This window comes from Dermochelys coriacea, chromosome 14, assembly GCF_009764565.3.
Source record: "Dermochelys coriacea isolate rDerCor1 chromosome 14, rDerCor1.pri.v4, whole genome shotgun sequence".
Lineage (NCBI taxonomy): Eukaryota > Metazoa > Chordata > Testudines > Dermochelyidae > Dermochelys > Dermochelys coriacea.
In genome coordinates this window covers 9555561-9569353 of record NC_050081.1, presented here as the reverse complement: position 1 = coordinate 9569353, position 13793 = coordinate 9555561, and the positions used below count along the sequence as shown (strand labels likewise).

Below are 13793 nucleotides of genomic sequence, written 5' to 3'. Positions count from 1 at the left end.
AGGACCTACGACGTGTGCAAACTTACACATGTGCTTGATTTTAATACACCATGAGTGGTCCACTGAAGTTTCACAGTGCATTACATTAAACACACACATAAGTTTTTGCGTAATCACAATCTTATTTTGCAGTAGTACCCAAAAGTATGAATCAGGACTGAGGCCTTACTGTGCTAGGCACAGAGGAAGCACTGCTTCAGAGCTCATGGCTAATCAAAAGACTCAAATCAATTTAAAAAAAAAAGTTTAATGCAGCTCATGATTTTGGGAAGACAGCAGGCACTCCCCGGTACCCAAAACTCTCGCCAGAAAGACCTCTTCCTAAACAGTCTTTAGCCCTTCTTTTGGGCTCAGCTTCTTCCCTTCCTAGGCTCCAGTCAGTCCCTTCTCACCTTCTACTATAGGTCCCTAAACCATTGGGTTGTAGGGTAGAGATCCCAAACTGCCCACTCTTTCTTTCCCAGGGTCTTTTCCCACCTACCCAACTCAGTCTCCTCACTGGCCCTTTTCCGACTGTCGAGCGAGCCTCTCCCTCTTGAACTGAGGATGCACTCTCAGATTTCAGAGTAGCAGCCGTGTTAGTCTGTATTCGCAAAAAGAAAAGGAGTACGTGTGGCACCTTAGAGACTAACAAATTTATTAGCGCATAAGCTTTCGTGAGCTACAGCTCACTTCATCAGATTGCCTCCGAATGGCCACAGACAGCCACTGTACATACAACACACCTAGTTCTTACACATGTGCTCCTCCAGCATGTGACCCAGCTAAATTTCATTACTGTCACCCAAACCTGGCACAGATGAGCAAGCCCAGCCCCCTTAGAAGGCCAGCTCACTCCGAGACTGATGGTGTACTGTGGGGGCACCCCAGGGTGATTTCAAGGGCCAGGAGGCAGTGGGAGCATGTGACCTACACGCTGCACTTCTAAGGAGAGGCCCGTTAAGACCATCTCCTCTGGGACACCCCCCCCCCCCCGAGATGACGGAGATGAAGCTATTTTGCATTTGCAGAAAGTTTGGCCTCTATTACCTCCCATTTCTACCTTCCGTTTTTACGTCAGGACGCTGTACGCGCTCCACCCCCCTTTTCATCAACGTGCAGGCGGCGCGAAAACCCAACTGACAGCGACAAGCCCCTGCTTCGCCGCTAGGCCTCGTGACTCCACGAAGGGAGGAGGCGTGACCAGTGGGCGCTTAGACCACGTGACCGTCGGGAGGCGAGTCCCTGAGGCGGCCGGAGCCGTGCCAGCATCACGTGATGCTGGAAAGTCTTGAGGTGTAGGTCGGCTTGGGTCACGTGGGCCCGTTGGCCTCGCCCCCCCCCCCCCTCGCCGTCGCGCCGGGCTCTCCGAACCTGTCCCGCGCGCGCTTTTTTGCCTGGGTTCTTCCGTCGCGCGTTAATTCCTGTCAGGCGGCTTCGGCCGGGCCGGGCGCTCTTGCCCCATGGCTCTGGGCCAGGGGTCTCCCTGGGACTGAGGGATCCTGCTTCTCCCCCTGCCGCGGGGGGGGATGGTGGGGAGAGTGACCATGGCCGCGGCGGCTACTTCTGCCCCGGGGAAGGACAGTGACGCCCCGGTGAGACACCCGCCCTACGGCGCTCTGTGCCGGAGGAACTGGAGGACTCGGGAGCTGGGGCCCGGCTGGGGAAAGGGAGTGATTTGGGGTGGGGGGGTCATGGCGCTTGCGGGGACTCCGGGGCAGGGTTCTGGCGTTGAAATGCGGGGGCGGGAGTCCTGATCCCACTGTTGTGGTGCTGTGAGGTGGGCCTTCTAGGTCAGGGGCTGTGGGGAGCAAGGAGTTGGGATGCAGCGAGGTGAGGGACATGTTACTGGTGGGTTGTTTGGGGGGCTGATGGGGGTCATGTGGTGGGACAAATCAGTGATGTGATGGGGCAGGGACGGTCTTGCTGTACAGCGCCTAGCGCAACAGGCTCCTGGGCCGTGACTGGGGCTCCTAGGCACTCTGGTAAGACTAATAATGTTCATAAAGTGACGGTTTGCTATTGCCGTCTGAAAAGGTTCAGGGGCTCTGATGTGACGCTGTGGAGCAGCTTCACAATGCGGCATTGTGGGTTTCCCGTGGTATGGTATTGCCGTTTACAGATGTCCTGGTTCTGTGGGATGTATGTTTCATGCTGGTGCTGCATCAGTAGTTACTGTGGGGTTGTTGTTGGGGGTTTTTTTGGTTTTTTTTTTTTTTTTTTTTTTTACTGTGTGTTAAACATCTTCAAATGCTGAATATTATTGAGCTAAGACATGAAGACTCAACATGAAAATGTTGTCCTGTTGCGTCCCACCAACCCAGCAGCCCAGTGGTAAATGTCAAATAACAATTGTTACCTTGAATTTATATATCACTAATACTACCAAAGTTATGGCTAAGTCTTTTCATTCATAATGTTTGTGGATTCACTGAAGGCTTAAGGAGTCCACTCAATTTATCTCCTACAACAAAAAGTGTAGCAAAGTGTAGTGTGTTGTTGATATTTAAGTCCTCGTCTATCCACAATATTTTTATTGATTTTTAACTGCTTTGGTTACGAGTGTGATTGATTTTTACTGAAATAGATAATTTGTACACCCTACTATAGAAACAGTTATACTGGTATAAAGATGGTTCCTTATTCTAGTATAGCTTGTTACCTTAAAATTAGGGGAATAATTTGTACTGGTTTAAGGACCTTTATACTAGTACATCTGCATCCACTCTAAGAGGTTGTACCACTTTAATTATACTGGTTTCCAACCAGTGTAAAGTAGTACAAGAACTGAGTGTAGACCATCCCTTACTATCAAATTCACAGGCAAATGCAAGAAGCATAACAATTTATTACAAAATAATGACATTTGTACATTGTGAAGTTGGTTCAGTGATAGTATGACAAATAAGTGGTACTACTTATATATTGGAGAAAGAAGTAACAGATTTTTTTTCTATTTATTGAAAAAAAAATTGGAATGCGTAATTTCTTTTCCTTGAGACATATTTTAATATTAATATTTGCATTTCAATAGTGCCTTTACGCCCCAATCAATATCAGGTTTGACTAGGTGCTGTACAAAGGTCACTTTGGTCACTGCCCTGAAAAACTTAATCATAGATCATTTTTCTTGAAGATAGGCTTCCTTAACTAAGGTAGTCCAGGATCCTTTCAGAGCTGTTTTAGGCCCTGATCATGCAATTAACTTCCTGCAGGCAGACCTCTGTGCAGAGTCTCACTAACTTTCTTGTGGCTGTGAAGGGGTCTACGCTTCAGAGTGAATTTCAAGTGAGCTTCCCTACCCAAGTTGCTGGATAGTTTTATCTAAAGTTGAAACATCTGTTGGAAAGAGTGTAATAATGTTGAAGTGCACCAACATATGAGCTGTCCTTAGAGAAAGACTTGCATTTTTCTTTTATCCTGTTAAATAGTTTGGCAATGTGTACTGTTCAGTGTTACCACCTTACATACCTCATTAGTCTAAGTAACTATTACTCATTGTTAACATTAACGTTGATTTTTTTTTCTTTCCTATAGCCGTGCAAGAAACGAAGAGAGGAAGATCCCCCTATAAAAACAATTACAAAATATTTTTCACCATTAGCAAGAACAGTGGATAAAGTGTCGCCACCAAAATCTAACAACATATTGGATTATTTTAAAAAGACTTCTACAAATGAGAAGACCACTTTACTCATTGGAGTTGGAGAAAATAAAATAAACCAGTCTCACCAGCTGTGTGTTGATGATGGCAAGGATTGTAAATCACCTTTGAGACCGTCTTCAAAATCTTTTTCAAAGCTGAAAAGGAGAGGGAAGAGAGTTAATTTAAATAGCAAATTAGGAGATATTAAAACACCTGAGAATCAATGTGTGATAGAAATTAATAGCAATGATAGTACAGATGTGATGAAACCGAAGGAAGAATGTTTAAATACAAGTTTTATTGCTAACAGTGCTTCTGCTTTACTTGCCCAAAAATGTGTAGAAGAATTAGCAGCAGATAATCAGCAAAGCAAAAACTCTTCGAACACTGTCACCTGCAGAAAAGATGCTAAGAAAACTGGATCGGAACTAAATGTATCAAAAAATTACCTAAAGAAATCAAGGAAGAGAAAGCACAAAGATGATACTGATTTGTCTGAAAATTCCTCCTCTGAAAACCAGCTGAATGAAAAGGAACTAAAAGATAAAAAACAAATCACATCTTCTAAAATAATTGAAAGTAAGAGTACTGTAAGTAATTCAAGTTTTGAAGTTAATGTGGATAAGACATCACAGTTAAATGATAGTACAGTCACAGTATCATTTGAGGACTTTTTGAAAAGTCAAGGAGAAAGTAAAGTGGATCAAATTCCAGAAACCAGAATGCCAACACTAAACAATTTTATTATAGCAAGTGAAACAGACAAAAGTGGTAGTACTAGTGACCCTGAAAATGGCGAGGAGTCTCAGCAACTACCTCTTAGGACAGTAACTGTCCTTGCACAGATTCATCCCGTTCCCCTAAAATCTCCCTCTCTCCTAAAAGAGCAAAAGGTTTCTAGAAAAATAGCTTCTATCTTTTTGAAGCAAAAAGGGTATGAAATAGAAAGAGAAAGCAGTCCATCTGTTTTAGAGATTGAACAGACTGAACAAATGACTCAGAAAAGAAAATCTAATGTAGTTATAGAGGAGGAAGAATTGGAGTTAGCTGTATTAGAAGCTGTAGGTCCTGAGGCTGTGAAGCCAAAATGTACTGTAGAAGAAAGACATCAGTTTATGAAAGCTTTTAGACAACCAACATCTGATACAGTAAAAAGTGGAGTTAAAAAAATACCTGGAAAACTGAAGGAAGTCAGTGAAAAGCCTTCAAAACAAAATGAGGGAATGGAAGAAAGTGAAGCCGCCTCAAATACAAGACATGAAAGTGAAATACTAAAGGATTATATTGACAAACATTCACATTGTAGTACCAAAAAAAGTAGTACTACTAAGGAGAGAACTAATATGCTTAAAAAGAAAGGAAAGAAGGTTTTGGAGACTAAAGAAACAAATGTTTTGAATAATAGTGAAAATAACGAAAATACTGGGGCTAATGCTCATATTAAGGAAAAAACCTTAGATGATATAAGAATCTTATCACATCCGAAACAGAATGAATTAAGGAGGAGCCTAAGGCAAAAGAAAATTGAAACCTTCAAAAATATTACACCTGAAAAAGCTAGGATTAGTAATACTGTTTCTGAAAATGCACTAGGTGATAGTCCCCTATATGCTTCCACACCAAAATCAAGCAATAGATCCTTGAGGAAAAGTAACATGTATAAGGCTGAGGTGATTACAGTACCCTTTGATGCAAAGAGCCCTATAAGGTAAAAGTTTGCATTTTTAGAATATCTAGTATATTTTGCCATGGTAAATAATTATTATCGACTAGAATGGTTGCTTATTTATATAAATTTCAGCCTTAAAGGTGGGATATAGATGGTAAGTGGATTGAGAAGCATTCCTAGGTTTCCTACAAATTAGTGGGCTGGTTGAATAGTAACATGGAAGAACTGAACTTTTGACTGGTCTTAGAACTAGTAGAGCCCTATGCTGCAGCTGCTGTATATACCTGGAACTTTGCAGCATCAGGTCCTTAGTCCAAGACTGGAGATTCATTTCTTCCGTAGATGAAAGAATATTGTTACATTCTGGAGCATGTTTGCAGTTTTGGCATATGGGAAGCTGTTGTAACTTCTGCTAATCTGTTGAAAAGCGGATCACAATAGGTAAGTAGAAAATGGTGTGCAAGATTAAGTATCCTCAGACAGCTAAGAATTCCCTCCTTTGTTTACCCAAGTCAAAATTCTGATTTTTTTTTTTTTTTCCCCCAGGTTTTTTTTTTAAATCAGTAGAATGGGATAGGGAAGCAAAAGTTTGTATTCTGTGTCTGAGAGCTTTAAGAATAAATGAACTACAGTAACTTGACACACAAATATTCTCTCTCTGACATGAATGTTAATATCATTTGGGTTTATGCCTGTACTCAAAGGAAAAATACATTTAGCTCCTTTATTCATTAGGATTTTTTGCCTCTGTTGACAGCAGTCAGTCTTAAATTCCAATGAATCTGGGGTGGAGACTGAGGCCTCATTTAAAAAAAATAATTTCATGATTTTTTCCTTGTTTAGAATGAGGTTTACTCGAATTAATGCATCTAAAAAATCTGACAAAGCTGAAGCAATGGAAAATGAAGAATTTACTCCAAGAAATATAAAGGTAGCTTAAATAATCAAGTCTTTTGTGTGTTTGTTTGAGAAGTCACTTGTAGAACATTAAAGTAAATAAGAGTAGCACCTTCTTGTTCCCAATTGTGTAAAGTTAATAAACCAAAACTTGGAAAATCCATTCGCTTCAGGTGCAATGGTAAATGAGGGGACCTACGTCTTGAATTATTACAGAACTTAAGCTAAAGTTTTAAAAATAAAACATTTGAAAGATGCATGCAATCAGATGCAATGTCTGTCTGCAGGAAGATGGGTCCAGTGGCATAAGCTTTATCAAGGTTCATCTGAGTGAAATGGGACTTCTGTTTTACTGCTGTTACTCAGGATACTGTGGACAGCAGTAAAACTGTCAACAATCATGTCCGGTTCCTGCTGTAGCTTGGGAAAGTCATAAGTAGCAACTGAGGCATGCACTGGAATTCTTAATTAGAGAAAAAGAATCAAATACCGAAGGCTGTAGGGAGGAGGGAAGGGTAGAGTTGTTGATATCTCTTCCTGACAGACATCACTGAGGCGGCTGTGCAGGGATATCAAGAGCCAGAAAGCTCCTTCTCTAGCTGCTCTGAGGAAGGAAGTGAAGCTTCAGTTATAAGGCATCTTCTGACCAGAGGCTGATACAAAATAGAGTCTCCGGTCAGGGCCCAGGTATAGCCTCCTGGCAAAAAATTCAGCATCTTGTTCCAAATAGGCAAGGTTGGGCTTTTTGTCACCAACCAGACCTCGCTGGTGGAGCCTCCCAGCTTCATTCATCTCTTCTTCTAGCTCATAGGTTTACACCTCCAGCATGGGTGGGCTGAATTTGGTTTCTAGTGGACAGATAACCAGTATACAGTTGTGATGCTGATGCAGTACCTTAGTCTTGAATGTGTTTCAGTAGGTGTGAAGCTGCTTTCAACAATGTACCTGAGAAATCTTTATCAGAATGATACTGTAGTACAGTTATATGGCAGAAACAAGCCACCTTAGACTTGGCACTACCTGGCATTCTAGGTGGCATTTTCAGCAGCAGGAGCAAAGATTATTCACAGAGACCCAAGTGCCTCCAGAACTGGGTTGTTCATATTGGGGGCAGTACAAGAAAGCTTAAATTATTATTGCCTGTGCTCTAGTTGTTGTTTCATGGATAAATTACAAAATCTCTTTGTATGGCTGTCAGTTAGGCGCCTTTCATGGGCGGTAAATTATTTTTAATTCAATGTTTATATCTTGTCTGCTGCTGCTCCACACCTATCTATCTATCGGCAATCCCTTCCTTTCTGCCCTGATAACTTGTGTGGTGTCTTTGTGAAAGCGGTAGCCAGTGATAGCAATAGACTTGTAAGAGTTATGGACCTCATGATGATCACAGTTTAACCAATATTCTCTATTTTGGGGAACAACCTATGGCTTGTGTCATACAGAAGGTCAAATTAGATTATCACAATGGCCTCTTCTGGCCTGGGAATCTGAGTCTCCTGATAATGTGCTTGCATAAGATGGCACCAAATAAGATTTCCCTTAAGGAAAAACAGTGATTCCCATAATCATTTTACGTCCTTGTAAACTGTATGCAACATGAGGTTTAAGAATGATGTAAATCGGGGGCCCAGATAATCTTCATCCACGAATATTAAAGGAATTGGCACCTGAAATTGCAAGCCCATTAGCAAGAATTTTTAATGAATCTGTAAACTCAGGAGTAGTACCGAATGATTGGAGAATTGCTAATATAGTTCCTATTTTTAAGAAAGGAAAAAAAAGTGATCCGGGTAACTACAGGCCAGTTAGTTTGATATCTGTAGTATGCAAGGTCTTGGAAAAATTTTTGAAGGAGAAATTAGTTAAGGACATTGAAGTCAACGGTAAATGGGACAAAATACAACATGGTTTTACAAAAGGTAGGTCGTGCCAAACCAACCTAATCTCCTTTTTTGAAAAGGTAACAGATTTTTTAGATAAAGGAAATGCAGTGGATCTAATTTACCTAGATTTCAGTAAGGCATTTGATACCGTGCCACATGGGGAATTATTAGTTAAATTGGAGAAGATGGGGATCAATATGAACATCAAAAGGTGGATAAGGAATTGGTTAAAGGGGAGACTGCAATGGGTCCTACTGAAAGGAGAACTGTCAGGTTGGAGGGAAGTTACCAGTGGAGTTCCTCGAGGATCGGTTTTGGGACCAATCTTATTTAATCTTATTATTACTGACCTTGGCACGAAAAGTGGGAGTGTGCTAATAAAGTTTGCAGATGATACAAAGCTGGGAGGTATTGCCAATTCGGAGAAGGATCGGGATATTATACAGGAGGATCTGGATGACCTTGTAAACTGGAGTAATAGTAATAGGATGAAATTTAATAGTGAGAAGTGTAAGGTTATGCATTTAGGGATTAATAACAAGAATTTTAGTTATAAGTTGGGGACGCATCAATTAGAAGTAACGGAAGAGGAGAAGGACCTCGGAGTATTGGTTGATCATTGGCAACTCATAGTCATCCTATGTGATATGGCTGTGAAAAAAGCTAATGCGGTTTTGGGATGCATCAGGAGAGGCATTTCCAGTAGGGATAAGGAGGTTTTAGTACCGTTATACAAGGCACTGGTGAGAGCTCATCTAGAATACCGTGTGCAGTTCTGGTCTCCCATGTTTAAAAAGGATGAATTCAAACTGGAGCAGGTGCAGAGAAGGGCTACTAGGATGATCTGAGGAATGGAAAACTTGTCTTATGAAAGGAGACTCAAGGAGCTTGGCTTGTTTAGCCTAACTAAAAGAAGGTTGAGGGGAGATATGATTGCTCTCTATAAATATATCAGAGGGATAAATACAGGAGAGGGAGAGGAATTATTTAAGCTCAGCACCAATGTGGACACAAGAACAAATGGGTATAAACTGGCCACCAGGAAGTTTAGACTTGAAATCAGATGAAGGTTTTTAACCATCAGAGGAGTGAAGTTTTGGAATAGCCTTCCAAGAGAAGCAGTGGGGGCAAAAGATCTATCTGGTTTTAAGATTCTACTCGATAAGTTTATGGAGGAGATGGTATGATGGGATAATGGGATTTTGGTAAGTAATTGATCTTTAAATATTCAGGGTAAATAGGCCAAATCCCCTGAGATGGGATATTAGATGGATGGGATCTGAGTTACCCAGGAAAGAATTTTCTGTAGTATCTGGCTGGTGAATCTTGCCCATATGCTCAGGGTTTAGCTGATCGCCATATTTGGGGTCGGGAAGGAATTTTCCTCCAGGGCAGATTGGAGAGGCCCTGGAGGTTTTTCGCCTTCCTCTGTAGCATGGGGCATGGTTGACTTGAGGGAAGTTTCTCTGCTCCTCGAAGTCTTTAAACCATGATTTAAGGACTTCAATCGCTCAGACATGGGTGAGGTTTTTCATAGGAGTGGGTGGGTGAAATTCTGTGGCCTGCGCTGTGCAGGAGGTCAGACTAGATGATCAGAATGGTCCCTTCTGACCTTAGTATCTATGAATCTATGAATTTATGTAGACTGATTTTTATTTAAATGTAGAACACGTGGCTATAAATGGTCAGGCGTTTTTGTTATTTTCTACTTCGTTGATAGATGAGCTATACTTCTAAAAATATATCCAAAGCGAAACAATTGATTGAAAAAGCAAAGGCCATACAACATAATAAATCAAAGGCTAATGAAGACACCCCAACACCTGTAAGACGCTCGTCTCGACAGCAAGCTCTTGCTGAAAAGAAAAAATTCCAAGAAAATGAAGTAAGTTTGCAAATTTTGAGTAGTATAGAATCCATATTTCTTTTAAAGTTTAGATAGTCTCATTTAAGCAATAATTTAGTTTTAATGTCTTATCCTATGTACATATTTCTGCTGAGGGATATGTGAAATGAATGGTGATGATGTGGTAGCATAGTTTTGGTTTTACACTATTAACTGGTAATGAGCTGGGTCTGAAGATTAAGGGATCATTCCTGCAACCACATGGGCTGTGGAATCAGACTCTAACAGGTATTGGACATAGCTTACTATAGTGTTCTCATTGTGGTTTTTACTTTGAGTAAAAAATGTCAATTTTATTAATCAGGAAACCGGTCATTTAACCAGAAGACGCAGGATATTGGTTTCTTTAATATCCCTAGTAGTTACAACCAAAAGGGATGGGGCATGCCAGAAATATATGACCTATAAGTGTGACTGTTCCTAAACAGAATGACATCTCATGGGCAATCTTTGAAAAAAGTTCTAAAATCACACCAACTTTCACAATATTCCTTACTTCCTTTTTGTAGGAAAAAAAGCTCACTCAGGTACTTGCTGCCTGAGCTGATTTTTTCCCTAAAACTTTATACCCCTTCGTAGGAAATACAAGTAGAACTATTACATAGACACTGTTGCAAAGCTCAAAAATTGCTCTATCAGCTCCAGCAATACCTATCACTAATTGGTAGTGTTCACAATTGGAAACCGTAAAAGGAACAATTTAGGGGAGGAGGTTGTATTTCATTTTTTATCAATTTCTTTTTGTTTCCTGTCCAGGATTCAGTGATAATTTTAGACTCAAGCCCAAGTATTACCACTGCTTCTACACAGAGTGTGGAGAAAAAGCAAAAGAAACTTCGAAGTTTAAATGATGTATTAGGGAAAAAATCTAGAAATATGAAGGTTACTAAGAGCTCACACGGTAATTGGATTTAAATAAACACATTTAATTTTTATTTCAATGTATAAAGTGCCAATCTTGAACACCAAGACCTCCTTTGACTTCTGATTTGTGTGCTACACTAATATGTAATTAATAACAAAGAAACTGCGTATGTGTCCTCTTGACAGTGTGCTTTAAATAGAATAGAACAATTTTGGAAATCTCTGATTTAAAGAAACTAAAATTATTTCTGGTACTCTACCATTCCTCTTTGTCATCCTGCTAATTTATGTGGTTTTATAATCATACTTTTATACACTTGAACTGAAGGAGAAGCTGACTATGCACAAATTACTGTCTGACTCGCAAGGTAAAAGTGAAACTAGAGACAAATATTTTACAGTGCTAAGTAAAATATTTTTAGGCAGAAGTTTTTAAGTTGACAGTGTTTCTAGAGCGAGAAAGCTTTAAGGGAATTAAGTTACCGAATAAGTCTCTCATGAAGAAAAGTATATTAGATTTTAGGAATATTGCTATACATAACACAAAAATAATCTGATAGGGAGATGAAATTAGGATGAAAACATAACAATAAAGAAAAGGAGTACTTGTGGCACCTTGGAGACTAACAAATTTATTTGAGCATAAGCTTTCCTGAGCTACAGCTCACTTCATCGGATGCATCCGGTGCCACAAGTACTCCTTTTCTTTTTGCGAATACAGACTAACACGGCTGCTACTCTGAAACATAACAGTAGCAATTTTTTGGATGTTAGTACTAATCCAAATCTGCTTTCTTTTTAAAGGAAAAATAAGAGTCCCACCTTCATTCCTGGGCAAAAAAGCTCAAAACATTGCAGATGAACCAATCGTAATTTTTGATGAAAGCAGGTCAGTCCAATACAAATTGTGTGTGATTTATTATAAATGAATTCTTTCATGGTCATACTGAAATATCCAGGTTTCTTTGTGAGCCTGTCATGTTACATAATATTTAAAGTGCACATCAAAGTATAGTAAAAATGTTTTGGGTTTCAATATCAATTGATACGTTGCATATTAAAATGTTATAGGCTGATTTTTGTACTGTTGTTGTTGGGTCCTTTTTATGTTGCTCAAAATCTAAACCTGTATTTAGTTGTTAATGACTGTAATATGAAACATCTTAGAATCCTAGAACTGGAAGGGACCTCGAGAGGTCATATAGTCCAGCCTTCTGCACTCAAGGCAGGACTAAGTATTATCTAGACCATCCCTGACAGATGTTTGTCTAACCTGCTCTTAAAAATCACCAATGATGGAGATTACCTCCCTAGGCAATTTATTCCAGTGTTTAACCACTCTGATAGTTAGGAAGTTTTTCCTAATGTCCAATCTAAACCACCCTTGCTGCAATTTAAGCCCATTGCTTCTTGTCCTATCCTCAGAGGTTAAGAAGAACAGTTTTTCTCCCTCCTCCTTGTAACAACCTGTTACGTACTTGAAAGCTGCTATGTCCCCTCTGTCTTCTCTTTTCCCGACTAAACAAACCCAATTTTTTCAGTCTTCCCTTCCTTTACTCCAGGGTCATTTCTAGACCTTTAATCATTTTTGTTGCTCTTCTCTGGACTTTCTCCACTTTGTCCACATCTTTCCTGAAATGTGACGCCCAGAACTGGACACAATACTCCAGTTGAGGCCTAATCAACACGGAGTTGAGCGGGAGAATTACTTCTCGTGTCTTGCTTACAATACTCCTGCTAATTCATCCTAGAATGTTTGCTTTTTTTGCAACAGCATTACACTGTTGACTCGTATTTAGCTTGTGATCCACTATGACCCCCAGATCCCTTTCTGCAGTACTCCTTCCTAGGCGATCATTTCCCATTTTGTATGTGTGCAACTGATTGTTCCTTCCTAAATGGAGTACTTCGTATTTGTCCTTATTGAATTTCATCCTATTTACTTCAGACCATTTCTCAAGTTTGTCCAGATCATTTTGAATTTTAATCCTATCTTCTAAAGCATTTGCAACTCCTCCCAGCTTGGTATCGTCCACAAACTTTATAAGTGTACTCTCTATGCCATTATCTAAGTCATTGATGAAGATATTGAACATAACCGGATCCAGAACCGATCCCCACAGGGCCATACTCGTTATACCCTTCCAGCATGACTGTGAACCACTGATAACTACTCTCTGGGAACGATTTTCCAACCAGTTATGCACCCACCTTATAGTAGCTCCATCTAGGTTGGAGGATGTATCTAAATACATCTAGTTGTATTTCCCTAGTTTGTTTGAGATGGTCATGCAAGACAGTATCAAAAGCTTTACTAAAGTCAAGATATACCATATCTACCATATCTTCTCAAAATATGCCTTAGAACTGTGGGAACCAGGAAGGTGAGTATATATTCCATTTTTAGGTTTGTTACTCTTAGTAAACCTTAGTGCTTAGCAGAAATTGTAATATGTAAATTGTCTGTGGCACTGTTCAGGGCAGCTATACCTATATTTGCCCTCAATGGTCCAGCAATGGCACCCACTCTCAGGGTTTCGGCTCCCTTGTCCACTTCCTCTCTCTGGAGGAGACACGTATGCCTCTCTCCCGTCCGACAGGGGTATGTCCAGGCTGAACAGTTTCCTGCCTTCAGTGTATTATTCCCAGCAAACGACTGTCTAAGCAAGTTTCTTTTTGCCCTCTTTTCAGAGAGTAATAACAGTGTAATTGCCCAGTTACAAGTTACCACACAGTTCTTACTAAGCAAGCATATTTTATTCTTAAGGTAAAAGCACAACTGGGAAAATATATTAAAAACATATAATATGTTCAACCTCATAAAAATAAAGGCTCTGGTAGAAGTGGTCCTTCAAATCCCCACCTAGGGGTTTTTTTGGTTTCATGTTCATCACAGCTTCAACCCAGAACAAGCACCCAGTCTTATGGGGCCTCAGTGGGCCGAAGTCT

General features: G+C 40.3%; 1 protein-coding gene across 4 annotated transcripts in view; it reads left to right on the top strand.

The window, feature by feature from the left end:
• Positions 1-1163: 1163 nt before the first annotated feature.
• The window catches only part of ATAD5 (ATPase family AAA domain containing 5), a 30164-nt gene continuing 17534 nt past the window's right edge, over positions 1164-13793 (top strand). Inside the window, exons 1-6 of one of the 4 annotated variants that reach the window (XM_043497458.1) lie at positions 1164-1216; positions 3517-5333; positions 6138-6225; positions 9795-9959; positions 10737-10881; positions 11649-11733. In XM_043497458.1, the coding sequence (XP_043353393.1) occupies positions 3889-5333; positions 6138-6225; positions 9795-9959; positions 10737-10881; positions 11649-11733 (1928 nt within the window). In that variant the 5' untranslated portion in view covers positions 1164-1216; positions 3517-3888. Of the gene's footprint in view, positions 1217-1291; positions 1575-1870; positions 2314-3516; positions 5334-6137; positions 6226-9794; positions 9960-10736; positions 10882-11648; positions 11734-13793 lie in introns of those variants that run through there. The other 3 variants (XM_043497457.1, XM_038371177.2, XM_038371180.2) reach the window with 3 other exon arrangements.